General features: G+C 49.6%; 5 protein-coding genes across 5 annotated transcripts; 2 read left to right on the top strand and 3 right to left on the bottom strand.

Moving 5' to 3' along the window:
* Positions 1 to 200: 200 nt before the first annotated feature.
* PC9H_007641 (uncharacterized protein) lies at positions 201 to 1,596 on the bottom strand (the record flags this gene model as incomplete). Its single annotated transcript, XM_036777169.1, has 4 exons — positions 201 to 697; positions 754 to 805; positions 869 to 1,432; positions 1,492 to 1,596. The coding sequence occupies 4 exons, from the start codon at positions 1,594 to 1,596 to the stop codon at positions 201 to 203; spliced, it is 1,218 nt and encodes a 405-aa protein (XP_036630789.1).
* Positions 1,597 to 1,778: 182 nt separating this feature from the next.
* Positions 1,779 to 2,577, top strand: PC9H_007640 (uncharacterized protein; the record flags this gene model as incomplete). Its single annotated transcript, XM_036777168.1, has 5 exons — positions 1,779 to 1,884; positions 1,941 to 1,984; positions 2,039 to 2,071; positions 2,142 to 2,243; positions 2,311 to 2,577. The coding sequence occupies 5 exons, from the start codon at positions 1,779 to 1,781 to the stop codon at positions 2,575 to 2,577; spliced, it is 552 nt and encodes a 183-aa protein (XP_036630788.1).
* A 72-nt stretch (positions 2,578 to 2,649) lies between these two features.
* On the bottom strand, positions 2,650 to 5,287 carry HRD1 (E3 ubiquitin-protein ligase hrd1; the record flags this gene model as incomplete). The annotated part of the gene is made up of 7 exons (XM_036777167.1): positions 2,650 to 3,823; positions 3,883 to 4,273; positions 4,327 to 4,477; positions 4,539 to 4,697; positions 4,754 to 4,906; positions 4,957 to 5,049; positions 5,099 to 5,287. The coding sequence occupies 7 exons, from the start codon at positions 5,285 to 5,287 to the stop codon at positions 2,650 to 2,652; spliced, it is 2,310 nt and encodes a 769-aa protein (XP_036630787.1).
* Positions 5,288 to 5,749: 462 nt separating this feature from the next.
* Positions 5,750 to 8,421, top strand: PC9H_007638 (uncharacterized protein; the record flags this gene model as incomplete). Its single annotated transcript, XM_036777166.1, has 16 exons — positions 5,750 to 6,086; positions 6,149 to 6,235; positions 6,290 to 6,361; positions 6,413 to 6,537; positions 6,591 to 6,756; positions 6,810 to 6,972; positions 7,027 to 7,051; positions 7,097 to 7,220; positions 7,276 to 7,301; positions 7,356 to 7,463; positions 7,514 to 7,667; positions 7,718 to 7,745; positions 7,809 to 7,842; positions 7,898 to 8,070; positions 8,136 to 8,176; positions 8,237 to 8,421. The coding sequence occupies 16 exons, from the start codon at positions 5,750 to 5,752 to the stop codon at positions 8,419 to 8,421; spliced, it is 1,848 nt and encodes a 615-aa protein (XP_036630786.1).
* A 259-nt stretch (positions 8,422 to 8,680) lies between these two features.
* Positions 8,681 to 13,436, bottom strand: RDH54 (helicase; the record flags this gene model as incomplete). Its single annotated transcript, XM_036777165.1, has 33 exons — positions 8,681 to 9,001; positions 9,057 to 9,269; positions 9,323 to 9,364; positions 9,423 to 9,436; positions 9,486 to 9,530; positions 9,577 to 9,635; positions 9,685 to 9,717; positions 9,769 to 9,811; positions 9,860 to 9,883; positions 9,935 to 9,961; positions 10,017 to 10,084; positions 10,139 to 10,242; positions 10,291 to 10,334; positions 10,384 to 10,659; positions 10,711 to 10,783; positions 10,832 to 10,938; positions 10,985 to 11,012; positions 11,063 to 11,184; positions 11,238 to 11,269; positions 11,318 to 11,338; positions 11,394 to 11,444; positions 11,496 to 11,596; positions 11,644 to 11,717; positions 11,767 to 11,794; positions 11,848 to 11,869; positions 11,923 to 11,998; positions 12,053 to 12,123; positions 12,175 to 12,249; positions 12,303 to 12,560; positions 12,614 to 12,715; positions 12,769 to 13,104; positions 13,164 to 13,262; positions 13,321 to 13,436. The coding sequence occupies 33 exons, from the start codon at positions 13,434 to 13,436 to the stop codon at positions 8,681 to 8,683; spliced, it is 3,105 nt and encodes a 1,034-aa protein (XP_036630785.1).
* Between the last annotated feature and the right edge of the window lie 89 nt (positions 13,437 to 13,525).

Below are 13,525 nucleotides of genomic sequence, written 5' to 3'. Positions count from 1 at the left end.
CGAATCAACGACTCTGAACCTCGCAATTGGATGCCGCACATCAGCCAACCATCATCTTAGTTAATCCTACGACTGCCGGGCGCCATCTGCCACCTTCACGACCTCCGATTCAGCCTTTGCCCTTTCATAGGCCATTGTCTAGTTTGGTCCTAACTACGCTAAGCGGATTATTCGCTATCACTGGTGCCTGTTGATGTCCCCTAGAAAAAGATTGTCTCGCGAAGAACAAATCGCTCGAGTTGTCGGTAGTCAGATCGGTCCTTTGCAACCCCCCAGATCCACATATCCAACTCTGGCAATGTGATGTCCTTGATCCATTCAACCCCTTCCTTTGATGGCACCGACGCACGAGCTTCGGCAATGATCATCTCGCAAGCATCAATAGCGGATGCGCGCAACACATAGGCTTGCTCCACGCTTAGTATTGGGCCCTCTGAGGGGGAAGGTGGGTTTTTGTCTGAGGGCGCTTCTTCTAATAGACTGGGGAGGTTCTCGGCGACGTTGGGAAATATGGAGGAGAGTGCTGACTCTGAGAGGTCGATCACACCAAGGTGAATCAGCATTGACGGCAGGACGTTGTCCGTGAAGACAGGCAGGTGCGCCGTCGATGGTATTGGGAACGGTGCGGATGATTGCGTTCCAAATCGTACCTTGATGGCATGGATCAAAAAGAGTGCCTTCTTGAAACAGTAGATTGCTGAGGATTCAAGATGAGATATCCCGCATGTCTGAAGGTGATTGATTTCGACGCACGTTGGCTGTCTACTATACCCATGTCTCGGAAGCCAGGTATAGCGCGAACTAACTGTATTGTATGGAATGTTAGGAAGAATTGATGATCAGCTATGAGTTGACTATGAGTGCTTACTCTGTCGAGGATCGTATCGACTTCGGCATCCGGGGTCGCCCCGGCTTTAGCACCTTCCTTCAATGCCTCGATAACAAAACTTCCCAAATCTGGGTAGCCAGTGTCGACAAGAACCCGTCCAGTTTCGTTCAACGTGTTGGTGATCAGTTGCACTAGATCGTACATCGGTCCACCGAGGGTGCCCACTGTCACTCCCGGAATAGACTCGTGGGGTTTCTCGACATGAACGCTCACCCGCATCAGTTCCGCCACTTTCTGTGTTCCGACGGCCTTCAAACCGCGCGCAGAGAGTAGATCGCCTTCATCGTCGGTAGATGACATGAGATACATGGAGAATACGAGAGCACGGATGTTATCCCATGCGCCGCGACCTGTTGCCTGGTGAAGGGGGACTCGGAATCCAGAACCGAAGTTTAGCAGGGAGAGGATGGAGATGAGGTTAAGCTCGGATGCTGTGGAAGGAAAGTTCAATGGCAAGGCCAGGCCATGTACAGCAGACACGCGTTTAAACGACGATGTGAATGCTGGGGACGTTATTAGACGCTGTATAGGCTCTGATTCAATCTATGAAGATAACCAATACATTAGTCGCGTGCTGCGAGTGAATGCAAAGTGAACCCTACTTTCACATTGGATATCAGACGTAGTGCTTTTGATGAAGATCGTATGGCATCCAGGTACTTTCCATTTGGTGGGAATGGACACCGCATATCGTTAATACCCGACATCCTCACAAAGCGTGGCAGGCGTCAACTTGTGCGAGTCCTCAAGGTTGGGGTGAAGCAGTGAAAGTTGGACTTCAGAAGCCCCTGTCACGCGACACGTGTCACGTGTATGAAAGCTTCATTTCAGCTTTCCTTCTTGGTTGAAACTTTCGACACCGCGAAACTTCTGAGGACCGCGCACCAGCATGTTCACGACCAAAGCTTTCACGAAATTTGCCTCTGTGCGTTCCTCGCTGCTTCCATTACGCTTGTCTCGAGCCAACAGTTCGCAATCCACCACCAGTGAGCCAGGTCCGAAATATGCCGCTCACGGGTCGGAACAGCGTTGTTAACAGCTTTTTATTTAGACGTACGGCAGCGTTTGCTGGACCAAGTGAAGCATGCCATGAAAGTGTGTTCTGAATCTCCCTCTCACGCGATACTCAGCTAATCTCACCTTAATTAGGCCAAAGACACGCTTACTTCAACTACACTTCGCGTGAGTGCACTTTCCATGAACAGACATGTGCGAAGAGTGGTGTATACTGATATACACATGCGGTGCACAGTCTGTGCTATCAGAGGTATATGCCGCGGATAAGACGACTGGGGGATCCAAAATTCCCTCTTCGACTATCATCTCGATTCTACGAAAGGCTCACCACCGTCGTGTGAGTCTTCCCGATCTGCATTTCCATGAAGCTTACTTACGTTTCCTCTGCCCCAATCTATTTGAAGACTGAATCTGCTGCGCAATTTATCAAAGCCTCTCGTGAGGACCTTGCTGCGAAGGAAAACCAAGAGGCCGAAGTATTGAATGCATTTTTGCCTCCCCTACTTTCCGAAAGCGACATTGATCGTGTGCTAACTGACATCATCACTTCGCAAGGACAAAACACGAAACTTCACTCGGGTCAGCTGTTCAAGGCGTTTTACGCCCAGGTTGATAAGTCGTGTGTTGATCCCAATATGGTCAAAGCTAGAGCAAACGCGCTCTTACATTAGCTACCATTCATGCTTGAATTTAACACATATTGGCCGTAGCCTGTTTATTAGATGACAACGGGGGACATTGAGTTATATTACAGTGGTCGTAGGTGTAGGGACGGGGCTCTCGCCACTGGCCGAGCCAGATTTGGCCTCAGGCGGTAACATCGAACCGGATCTTTGCAGGCTTGCCTCCTCAGATGTTGATTCCGTTTGCGGGGCAGATACGACTGGCAGAGCGCTCCTCATCCTCATCAAATCGTCGATGCACCTATAAACGGTATTCGAAACACCTTCCAGTATGCGTAGTCGTTCATCGATAGCCTCCCGTGTCAACGTGTCCAGAGCTGCTAGTTGGGAGTTGCTAAGGGCCGGAGGAAGTACCGATGGCCCCGCGCGAGATTCAGACACACTGAGGCCGCTTTCTGACAAGAACGACGTCTGGAGGTGCCCGGTATCTCTCGACTGTAGCGGGGTCTTCGATTGTGCTAGTTCTTCCGGTGTAACGCCATAGATAGGGATCAACGAGGGTATCGAAAAGTCATTTTCTGGTACAGCTGGTTCAACCACGAGATCTGTTGAAGGCGCTGCAACCGCTGGGGCAGCATCTGTGGGGGAAGACGCTGAACTAGGCTGCAAGTTAGCTTTCTGATTGGCGCTCATCTGTCGACGCAGGGCGCTTTCTGCGGCAGCGCGCCGAGGGTCCATAGGTTGTTCAACACTCGCGGTTGCTGCGGACTCAGGAACCGTTGAAGGCGTGGCGCTAGAAGACGAGGAAGCTTCGGGGGTTGCTGGAGTAGTGGCGCTCGGCGGTGGCACGGACGTGGGAGGGTCTTGAGGCGCACGCTCATCAAACCATCGATTATCCATCTCCCAGGGATGGAAGACATTGCCCGGACCTTGGAATTCAACGAGACGCGGTATGGGCATTGGTTCTTGCGCAGGTTCCGGTACTGCAGCTGGCGCATCGGCTGGGGCGTGCGGTCGATATTGAATATGGTACTGGATGATAACGTCTTGAGGACGATCGCCTTGTAGTACCGGTAAATTCTGTTCAGCGGGTCCACCTTGACCTGCTTGCGCAGGGCCCGGCCCGAATAATCGCCCCATAAAACCCAGAGGGTTGTTCATACCGTGAGGGTTCTGACCGCCCTGGTCATGAGGGTTGACAGGAACTCCTGCCTGCGGTGGAGGCTGGGGGACAGGAACTCCGCCTGTGGGCGGTTGTGGGCCCGGGGGGTTGGGATCTAAAACCGTGCGGCGACTAAGATAAGGGTAGTAGTTTAGCTAGAATCTAAACACATTTGAGGAAATCCTTCTCACCAAGTCGGACAACTTTGCTGGCGCTCAAGCCAAGAACGAAGGCAGTGGAAATGGAAGATGTGACCACAAGGCAACTTCTTGGGAGTGGTATTTGGTCCGTCTGCTTGGGCAGGAGCCTGGGCTGCATCTTCTGTAGGGTTCACGCGCGGGATCATTTCCTCGCGGCAAATAATACATGTCCTGTCGTTCATCTGCGACATTTCCTCGGCGGTTGCATCTGGATAACGTTGATCCATATTTCTAGTCGCCGTCTGATATCGACGTAAAGCGCGTAAGCGAGTGATAAATGACCTAGCCGTAATGTAGACATCGCGGACGATATTAAGTGGAAGGCCGTAGAATGTGATGATGATTGTGAAGAACACGAGATATGTGCTGAGTTTGAGGAAGTCTGGCAGGCGCTTTAGAATGATCACGGGAGAAAACAGTAGCTCGTTCTCTTACCTGTGACCAGTTCGATATAGAAAACAAACATGCTTTTATTATCCCAAGGAGGTGCATTTTCCCCTCCACGGCGTCCCGCACGATGAAGTTCGTAAGTCGATAGTGCATATTTCGCGATGGTGTTACTAACACTAGCCATGAGGATGGCATACTGATGATCGGAGATGTAGTGAGCGCTGTAGTTGACATTATAATTCTCATGAACAGCTTACCTCGCTGGCAAATAGAACCATTCCACCCACACCGTATACGACGGTGTTCTCAACAGCAATTATAAACATGAGAAAATCGATGGTTGACAGAATGATGAAAAGGGCGGCCATTCTGACATGGAATGAGATTGGGGGCCCAGGATAAGGGCGTTGTTCCATCTGCGGGGCGCTGTCAATACATGCACGAGAACCAAAGTTACAGAAGCGTCACACACCCATTCAATGCGGTCTGCGGAAAGCCAATGGAATGATTTGACGAAGAGCAAGAAGCCAAACATGAGGGCAAAAGGAATGTCAAACTCGTCGCGGAAGATGGTGAACGCTAACAGCGATTCAGTTATGAAGAACCACAGTCTATCGTACAGACGCTATGAATTGTGTCAGAAGGAGGCATGGCATGTATTGAAACTACCCGCACCTCGACTTCTGGGGCTCTCAGTGTCCCGAAGAAGATCTGCTGCACCAAGTGACCACATAACAATGCTATAAGCAGGCCGAAATTTGCCAGAACCTGAGTGAATCAATATTACGACGAGGGGATGAATGGAATGCGCGCTCACCAGCACACTGCGACTGCTCTTGGAAAGGTAAATTGCTACGGAGTAGAAATTACTGTAATTCCGTAAAGCATTAACGATTGCGGCGGTGACAGCTATGGTTGAAACAGCGCCATAAAGCAGGATTCTGTGGGCATTAAGTGAGCCCACAGCGGCTTGGGTCCTCTCCCGCAGAAATTCGGGAATTGGCATTGTTGCCTGACGGTGTTGACGGTGACTGTTCAGGCTCAAGGGCAGCAGCGACGTGTCGCGAGCGTGTCACTTCGGCGTTTAACTCGAACAAACGCCACCAGCGGGCGCTAAGCCGCTAAAGCTTGGATCACTGAACCGGGCGCCAAACGGGCGTTTGCACGCGATATACTAGTACTCCGCTGCGCCCACTCGCGTCAATACGTTGGCAAAAACTGCTGATTGAATAAAAAAAACAATCAATTTAGCCTAGAAGCACATCTCTTTTCCACATCTTGGGCCTATGGGACTTTTCCCTCTTCACAGCCTCAAGTGGGGGGCTTTAAAAAGGCCGTACCTTGCGCCGAGTGGAAAGCAGCATTGCCCTCAATTGCTATCCCATACAAACCGCATCCCGAAGAAAGTACGCACATATGGGGTTTCCCTCGATGTATGGACTTGTTGTTGATTCATCATTTGCCCAGCATGTCTCTTTCTCGCCAACGCCGATCTGGGTGCACGCAGGCCCCTATTGGGGTCCGTACCACTACAGAAAAGGCGGAGAAGGTTGTCGTCTCTGTGGAGCCCGTCTTCGTCGAAAGTTCTCGCAACGCAAAGATTCTAGTGGCGGTGGCTTGTTTGGCCGGCCTGTCTTGGTTCGCCTCTGCTCCTACCCGGAGCACGGTACCTGCATCCGAACTCGCTGAACCCTATGCTTTGTGTACTCCCGATGGCCCGAAGATTTACACAGTGGATGAACATCGTCCGAATGTCCAATGCTTGGTGGTTCAAGGTGCCTTCATCGTAGCTACGGGGAATCTGTGTGAGTGTTTTCTGGTGAAATGCAAAGCAACGATGTTCACAACGGCACACGACCCTTGCCAGCCGAGATTCAGCGTCGTCACAGCAGCAAGAGCAACTTGGTTGTTCGATACACCAAACCCGGGACAATCATTGTTCCCGGGCTCAGTGGTTAGCACTGGGCGCGGCATCGTTCGGGTGCTATTGCTCACTTTGTACTAACAGACTCCCATGGACACATTCTTGAATACGGTGCCAGTCGAGAGCTTCTTCTCGATGGCGCTGCTTCTGTCCAAGGTAGTTGTCATTTACACATTCAGTATATCCCCTGTTTAATGATTTGCGTAGACGCCGTTGCACGGGTTCGAGAATATGTCCTTGCTAATCAAGACGTATACATAGACACTACCAAGTACATCTTAGGTGGTGGTTGGGATCACACCTTTTGGCCCCGAGGTGGATGGCCTTCTGCCGTACGTCTGGGTGTCTCGCTGACGGGACGTTCGCTTATGTTCTATTCTTCTAGGAGGATCTGGAAACGGATTCTATCCTTAATGGGAGACCTATTGTCTTACAAAGTAAGGACTGCCATGCACTTTGGCTATCACCCAAGGCTGTGGAAGCCAGTCTTCCTTTCCCTGATACCCTGGAAGGCGGTGTCATCGTGCGCGACAAGTTGGGCCAGCCGACAGGTATTTACCTCTGCGTCATGATGACATTCAACGAAAATTCCTACCTTCTTCAGGTGTTTTCCTGGACAATGCGCAGGAACTTGTGAAGCAGCCCCCAGTTACCGAAGCAGATTTATTGAAGCGTTTCGGGACCGCCGTGAAAGATGCCCATCGGTTTGGGCTCACCTCTATCCACGATGCTGGTTTGGATCCCACATCGTTGAAATTCTTCAAACGGTACGTTCGGATAGCAACGGACCAACTGCCTTGTGCTTAATTTAGCTTTCACAGCCAAGCGGGGTTAGGTGATCTCCCTGTTAGTAGAAAGCAGTGCCCTTTGGTCCATTCTCATTCATTGTAGATTCGTGTCTACGGCATGACCTACTTCAACGAAAACGAGGCATATTGGGGTAACACTTCGACCCCCGATGCTTCTGTGGGCCGCGGACGACTCACTGCGCGCAGTGTGAAGATCTTTGCAGATGGTACGTTGTAATCTATCCTGACTCAATCAGAATTAACTTCTTAGTGTTGACATAGGTGCTCTGAGAACGGGCGGAGCTGCTGTAAGTCTCGTGAGTCTGATGAGAAGAGATAAAGACTGATTTACTTCTGTAAAGCTGTACGAGCCGTACACAGATGATTCCTCGACAAATGGCTTTATGCGGTTATCGGCTGACACACTCTCCACGGTCATCGGTCGATTTCTAAGAGATGGATGGCAAGTTGTGAGTGATGGTACATCAACACGCATCGCATTGATATATTTTTGGTGTAGAACGTTCATGCAATTGGCGATCGTGCGAATGGCCTTGTGTTGGATTCATTCGAGGCGGCGTTGGAGGGCGTAAATGTCACTGCATTAAGACCTCGGCTTGAACATGCTCAGTTAATGACAAAGGCCGATATGCGGCGCCTCGGGAAGCTGGGTGGTATGTGTTCACCGCACACACCAAATGCAAACTCATACCCCGCTTGAAAGTTATTGCCAGCGTACAGCCAACCCATGTGTGAGTTCCACCATTGTTGCCGCCCATTGGAATTTGGCCTCATATTTATGTGTTTCAACACAGCATTAGCGACATGTGGTATGCTGAAAGCAAACTGGTGACATAACTCGCAGTCAAGCTTTGAGATATAGTTGTCTAACTTTCGGTATTAGGGCGCTGAAAGGGTGAAGGGCCTTTATGCCTTCCGAGACATTATCGAAAGTGGCGCGAGATTGACATTGGGATCTGATTTCCCAGTTGAAGATATGAATCCGATGGGCAGTTTCTATGCTGCTATTACTCGTACGTCCCTGAGTGGCGAATCTCCGCATGGACCCGCAGGCTGGTATGCAAACACCACTTCTCGGAGATGGGCGAGCTTTTTCATATCAATGCTATCTATGATTATAGGTTCCCAGACCAACGTCTTTCTCGGGTGGAAGCACTTCGAGGTACAGATTGCAGTCTTGGTTTTGATGATCGTTCATATCAATTTGGCGCTTTTTTTACAGGTCTGACCATTGATCCAGCGTATGCTTCGTTCTCGGACCATGAACTTGGAACTCTTGTCGCCGGCAAAAGAGCAGACTATGTTGTGCTATCACAAGACATCATGACTGTCCCGGCCAGAGACTTACTGGATACCAAAGTTGTCGCGACCGCGATAGATGGAACAGTTGTCTACGGAAGTCTCTAACACACCAGGGGATCTACTCGATCCGAATTGATGTTCCATTATCCTTCAGCCCAAATACCCGACTGCAATCAGTTGGGGGGTTTTCGGACATTGTTTGGATCCATTAGATTTCCTGGACGTTGTATCCGTATTTATGGTGTCCGGCACACCACTCTTTCTCTGTACCTCACGGCGGTGCCGTCTTTCTACCGATCAATTGTCCCAGACTGAAGTTGTTATTATGCATGATAAAGAACCACCCGTGTCTACAGCCTTTATTCTACTCTGGTTCTTCCGAACTCTGCGGAAGTAGAGAAGTCTTCTGGAAGACGAACGATATGGTACCACCCGGGAGCTCGCGCAAATCGACATTGATTACTCCCTCATCTACGGCTGCAATATTATCCAAGTCAGTGTCGTGTAGAAGCCGATCGAATCGCGACTGTTCTTTGGGAGAGTGGTCATTCGGCCTTGAATTGTTCTGCCTGAGGATTCGCCTGAGGATGTCGTCCTGGACATCATCCTGGACTGTCGGTCTGAGGCAGTTGATATGAGTCCATTCTCCCAATGCTGCGAGCTGCATCTCTTTCTCTTTTAGTTGCTGCAAGAATAAACTTAAATCAATTCAGATGGTTCCACAATGCTCTGCTGCTAACCTTCTTGTCATAGTCGGCAACTGGTTGCATACGGATTTCTGAAGCTTGGACGAAACCCTCGTGTGGAGAGGGCTCCTCGTCATCTGACATGAGTTCGTCCGACAAAGAAACATCTTGCTCTGATAACCGACGCCCGGAGCCAGCACAGTAGCATTGCAACAGGTCGTGTGTGTTACAAGGTGTGTTGAAATGGATCTTGAAGATATCTCGTAGCTGAAAGGTGGCAAGGTCAGTTGATAACTTACCTCACTTTTCCCGGCACTTACATCCTTCCGCGAGAATGAGTCCGATTTGCTATTTTCCGCTCCCTAACAGATGATCAGTTTTACGGCGCTCTGTACCCATGCTTGATCGAGGAAGACCTACGTTTCCCATCATAGCTTGGATGAGACGTCAGCGAGGTGTTCAAGATTTCAGTCACCTACTTACCATTGCTCAACCCGAGTTTCGTGACTTGTCGTTGGTATATTTTCTCTGCCCAAATGTTAATTGGTGCGCAAATCGACTATGAGGCACCTACCATCGATGGCACCTGTGGTCAAGAAGCGATATATATACACTGGCCGTTTCTGCCCGTCCCTGAAAGAAAGCGTAAATAATGTATATATAATAATGGTGAATACGGTACCTATGAATTCGCGCCATGGACTGTAGATCGTGACTATTTTCGTTCATCATCAGCGCGAAACTAGTAACTGTCAATCATACTCACCTTGGGTTCCAATCTGAATCTACGAGGCACAGCCTAGAAGCGCCTTTGATATATGTGAGAAGGAGCTCGTGGCTCCAGCGAAGACACGTACCGACGAGATTGATGCCTACTCCACCTAATGATGCATCATGAGCCCGAATGTTCTAGAGTATGGCGAAATACATACCAGCCTTCGAACTGAGCAGAAATACAACTGGCACCGTTGAAGTTAGCACCGATCCCAATCACTGCAAGTAGTATTTAGTTACAAGCGCTCTTCGCATCTGACTTGTTAAATGCGTTGACGTATTCCTGTCGCTTGGTCGCAGCTGTTTGTCTGTAAAGATAAGGATTAAAGGCCAGGCATTTCTGGTAAGCCCTCGTCACGTACCCGTCAAGTCGGTAATACGAATATCGCTTCTTCTTGCAGAATGCTTCCAGTATGTTCAGTGTTGATGTATAGTGGGAAACGAGAACGATCTTCTCGTCAGTATGCTTTGGCAGCCGTGAGCAAGGAGAGATTAACACGAAAAATGTACATACAAGTCGAAGGATTGCAAGAAGTTGCGCCAGAGCAGACAACTTCCCTGCACACAAGTCAGCGACGCTTTCCATGGGAGTAAATGTATAGATTACCACTGAGTGAAAGGTCCTCTATTTCTGCATTGGGTGGGAGGAGTTGCAAGGCGCCCTCCAAGCTCTTACTGGCAACAGATGTTCCGGCTATCTTAGCCTTATCAGCAGTTGCCCTTAACAAGATTGGGCTAGAGCTGATCTTAGTGAGCATATTAATCAAGGCGAGGGACTCCGCTGTCGGCCCTTGCATAAGGCTGTCGACACGATCAGGGTTTAGTATCTTCTGAAATATGGATGTCTGGAGCTTCGTGGGCGCCACGAACACCACGAATTCATCTGGTAAATAGGGAATTAGATAAAAGCCGGGTAGCAATGGATTAGGCATACACTTGGGTGGTAGATAATTATTTAAGATTGAGGCATCCCTCCGTAACACAAAGCTCTTTGCAACAGCTAATAACTGAGACAAGATGAGAGAGTATGTTGAGGGTAGATAGGAGTGACGTACCTGTTCCGAACGTGCAGTGCCGATTTCTATTTCTTTAGAAGTAGCATCAGGTTCTCGGCTTTTAAGAATCGGAACCTCGTAAATGCGACGGAAGGCCTGATATTCATCTGTTCCGTTATCAATACCAATTCCGAAGAACAGACAGGTTCATACCAAGGAGACCTGGATTGCAATAGTCGGCCTAAGAAAGGATAGGTCAAGGATTCCTGCTGTAATCTGATCGTCATTTACCATGGCGTGGAACTCTCCTAAATCATTTTGGATGGGGGTCCCAGAAAGGATGATGCGACGGAGGGTCTTCACCCTTCTCAGCGTCTCGACCGTCTTGTTCTTTGCGGATTTGAGGCGATGTCCTAGTTCAGCGACGTTGAGGACATGGAGCAAAGTTGTGAGATTGTAGAAGCACCTTCGTCGCAAATGACTAGTCCAATAGGGGGGCTGCACGCCATGAGTCGAAACTCTACCACAACTTGTTGAATACCTCACATGCAAGACTCAAGTTCGCCGCTGTGGAACAACAGTCAGGGCCAAGTCATACCAACTAGGCGCTAAAAACATTTACATTACTGTTCGCAGTCTTTCATAACCGATGATGAGGACCTGTTGGGTTTTCCTGTACAACTTTCATCAAAAGATGATTCAACGGACGACGTGGCGACTCAACGTGTTGATGAACGTCTTGATGACTTTCTTGTCTGCCTTGTCGCAAGCGACAACCCCAACTCGGTCGCGACCTAACCATTTATGGAATTCGGCCTTCCAATTCTGGACCGAATGTTGGTAAAAGGTGTAGAGGGGACGGACAAACATACGTTGATCAATGACACCGGGCAGACAATGAGCACATTGCTGACAACAGGAAGGCCGCTGCCGTAGGGGTTTTGTTCTGAAGGCAAACATGGTCAGGACTGAGTGATGGATTAACTAGGTCTTACTGAGAAGAGTCCAGACGAGGGTGATGGTCTACAACAACTTGAGTGGCGTGAATGGAGAGGAGTGTACACGAGTTAGAGTACCTGCAGGGTTTTACCCAGTCCCCTATGCACGAATGTTGGGTCAGCAATATTCAGGCAATGGAAGAAGGGTTGTACATTTCATCTGCGAGAATACAGCCTTGACCCTCGTGCTTTCGCATGGACATGACGCACTCGTATAAAAACCGCACACCTAACGGACCAGCTATGAACAAACTTTGTGATTCGGAGAGTCCACGATGCTGACCTTCTATTTGATGTGGACGCAAATGTCGTACAAGTATAGGGTCGAGAACAACGGGAATCACAGGTAAATTCCTTGGGGGTATGACATTAAAGAAAGAAAGAGTAGGCGTAGGATATACGTACTTCTTGTTGAAGAGGGATTTGTGCTCTTTCGTTGGCGCCTTCATAAGTAACGCACCTGGGGCATCTGGGTCATGCCTATACAATGGATCATCATTTAGTAAACGCGGAGTAAAGCGGAACGCTCATACTTAGGGACAACATTCTTCATCTTTGGGGCGTAGAAGTTCGCGGATGGAACGACGAATCGTGAAGGCGCAGCTTTCGGTTCATCCTGAGGTAGTGCGGGGATTTCAGGAGGGGGTGGTTGATTCTCATTATGTGACGTTCCGGTGGTCATTGGTAACTGTGACGCTGTTACTTGAGCATCAAGCTGGACTACCTTGCCTCCAAAGTGAAAGGAGAGACCAGCGTAAAGTGGTGATCCTTTCCATGTCATGGTCCCCATTCTAACGCATATATTAACCAACAGTATGCTTTGCGATGCAAGATACTATCATACATTTTCCCGTCCTCCGAGATCATGGTCAAGAGATTGCCACGCTGAGAGATATAGGCATCGCCGTCCCAAGTCTGCTTGTTGGACGAGGCCTTTGGCTTCCGCCTGATTCCAAAAATGAGCAACCAGCAGTGGTATACGAGTTGAAGGAAGCCTACCAGTTTGCTACCCAGTGACTTTCTGAAACTTCGTCGCTATCCTCACTGGTGGTTGCCCCGGGAGACACTTGTTCTTCCTTTACTGAGCCGGGCGTCGCAGACAGAGGATTACTAGAGTCCTTGACGAGAGGCACTCTCATGTTAGATGTCGTGAGCTTCTTGAATGGTTTCTGGATTTTCGTGGCTGGTTGTGGCGTAGGAGCAGTGCTGCGCCCAAAGCAGGCACCAGACAGATACTCTGAATGAGGTATTGGGCAGTCGATCTCTAATTCTTTGCCTGCTAGCTGCAATGGTGTTCCCTCGGACAAATCAGCGTCTACCTTTCCGCTGCCAATCCTGTCAAGCCATACGGACAATCAGAAGGGTCATCTATAATCGTTGTAGACGCCACGCACGTTTTTCCGTCGGTGTCGTAGAGCACTGCCCGTGTACCACTAACAACGAGGACAGCGTCGCCATCCCACGTCTTGTGTTTTCGCGTCTGAGGCTTCCTCCTGCAGTGCAGAGTCGCGTGAATACAATATGTCTCGACAATCATGGAAAGCAGTGTACCATTGTACCATCCAGCAGCGTTCATCGAGCGCGGGTCTCTTCGAAGCGGGCTGTCCCTGCAGACCTGAGGGAGCTTGTCGCTTTGATCCAGCCAGCAGAGGAGCAAAACCGGGCATTGTTGTTGAGTGGCGTAGAGTCACAGGTGTCATTTGGCACGGTCACTCGACGCGATTTGTCACACGCACGTGATCGCGTTACTTTCTGC

The sequence above is a fragment of the Pleurotus ostreatus genome (genome assembly GCF_014466165.1).
Source record: "Pleurotus ostreatus strain PC9 chromosome Unknown scaffold_5, whole genome shotgun sequence".
NCBI lineage: Eukaryota > Fungi > Basidiomycota > Agaricomycetes > Agaricales > Pleurotaceae > Pleurotus > Pleurotus ostreatus.
The sequence above is the reverse complement of the archived record's forward strand: the minus strand, read 5'-3'. Positions and strand labels throughout refer to the sequence as shown.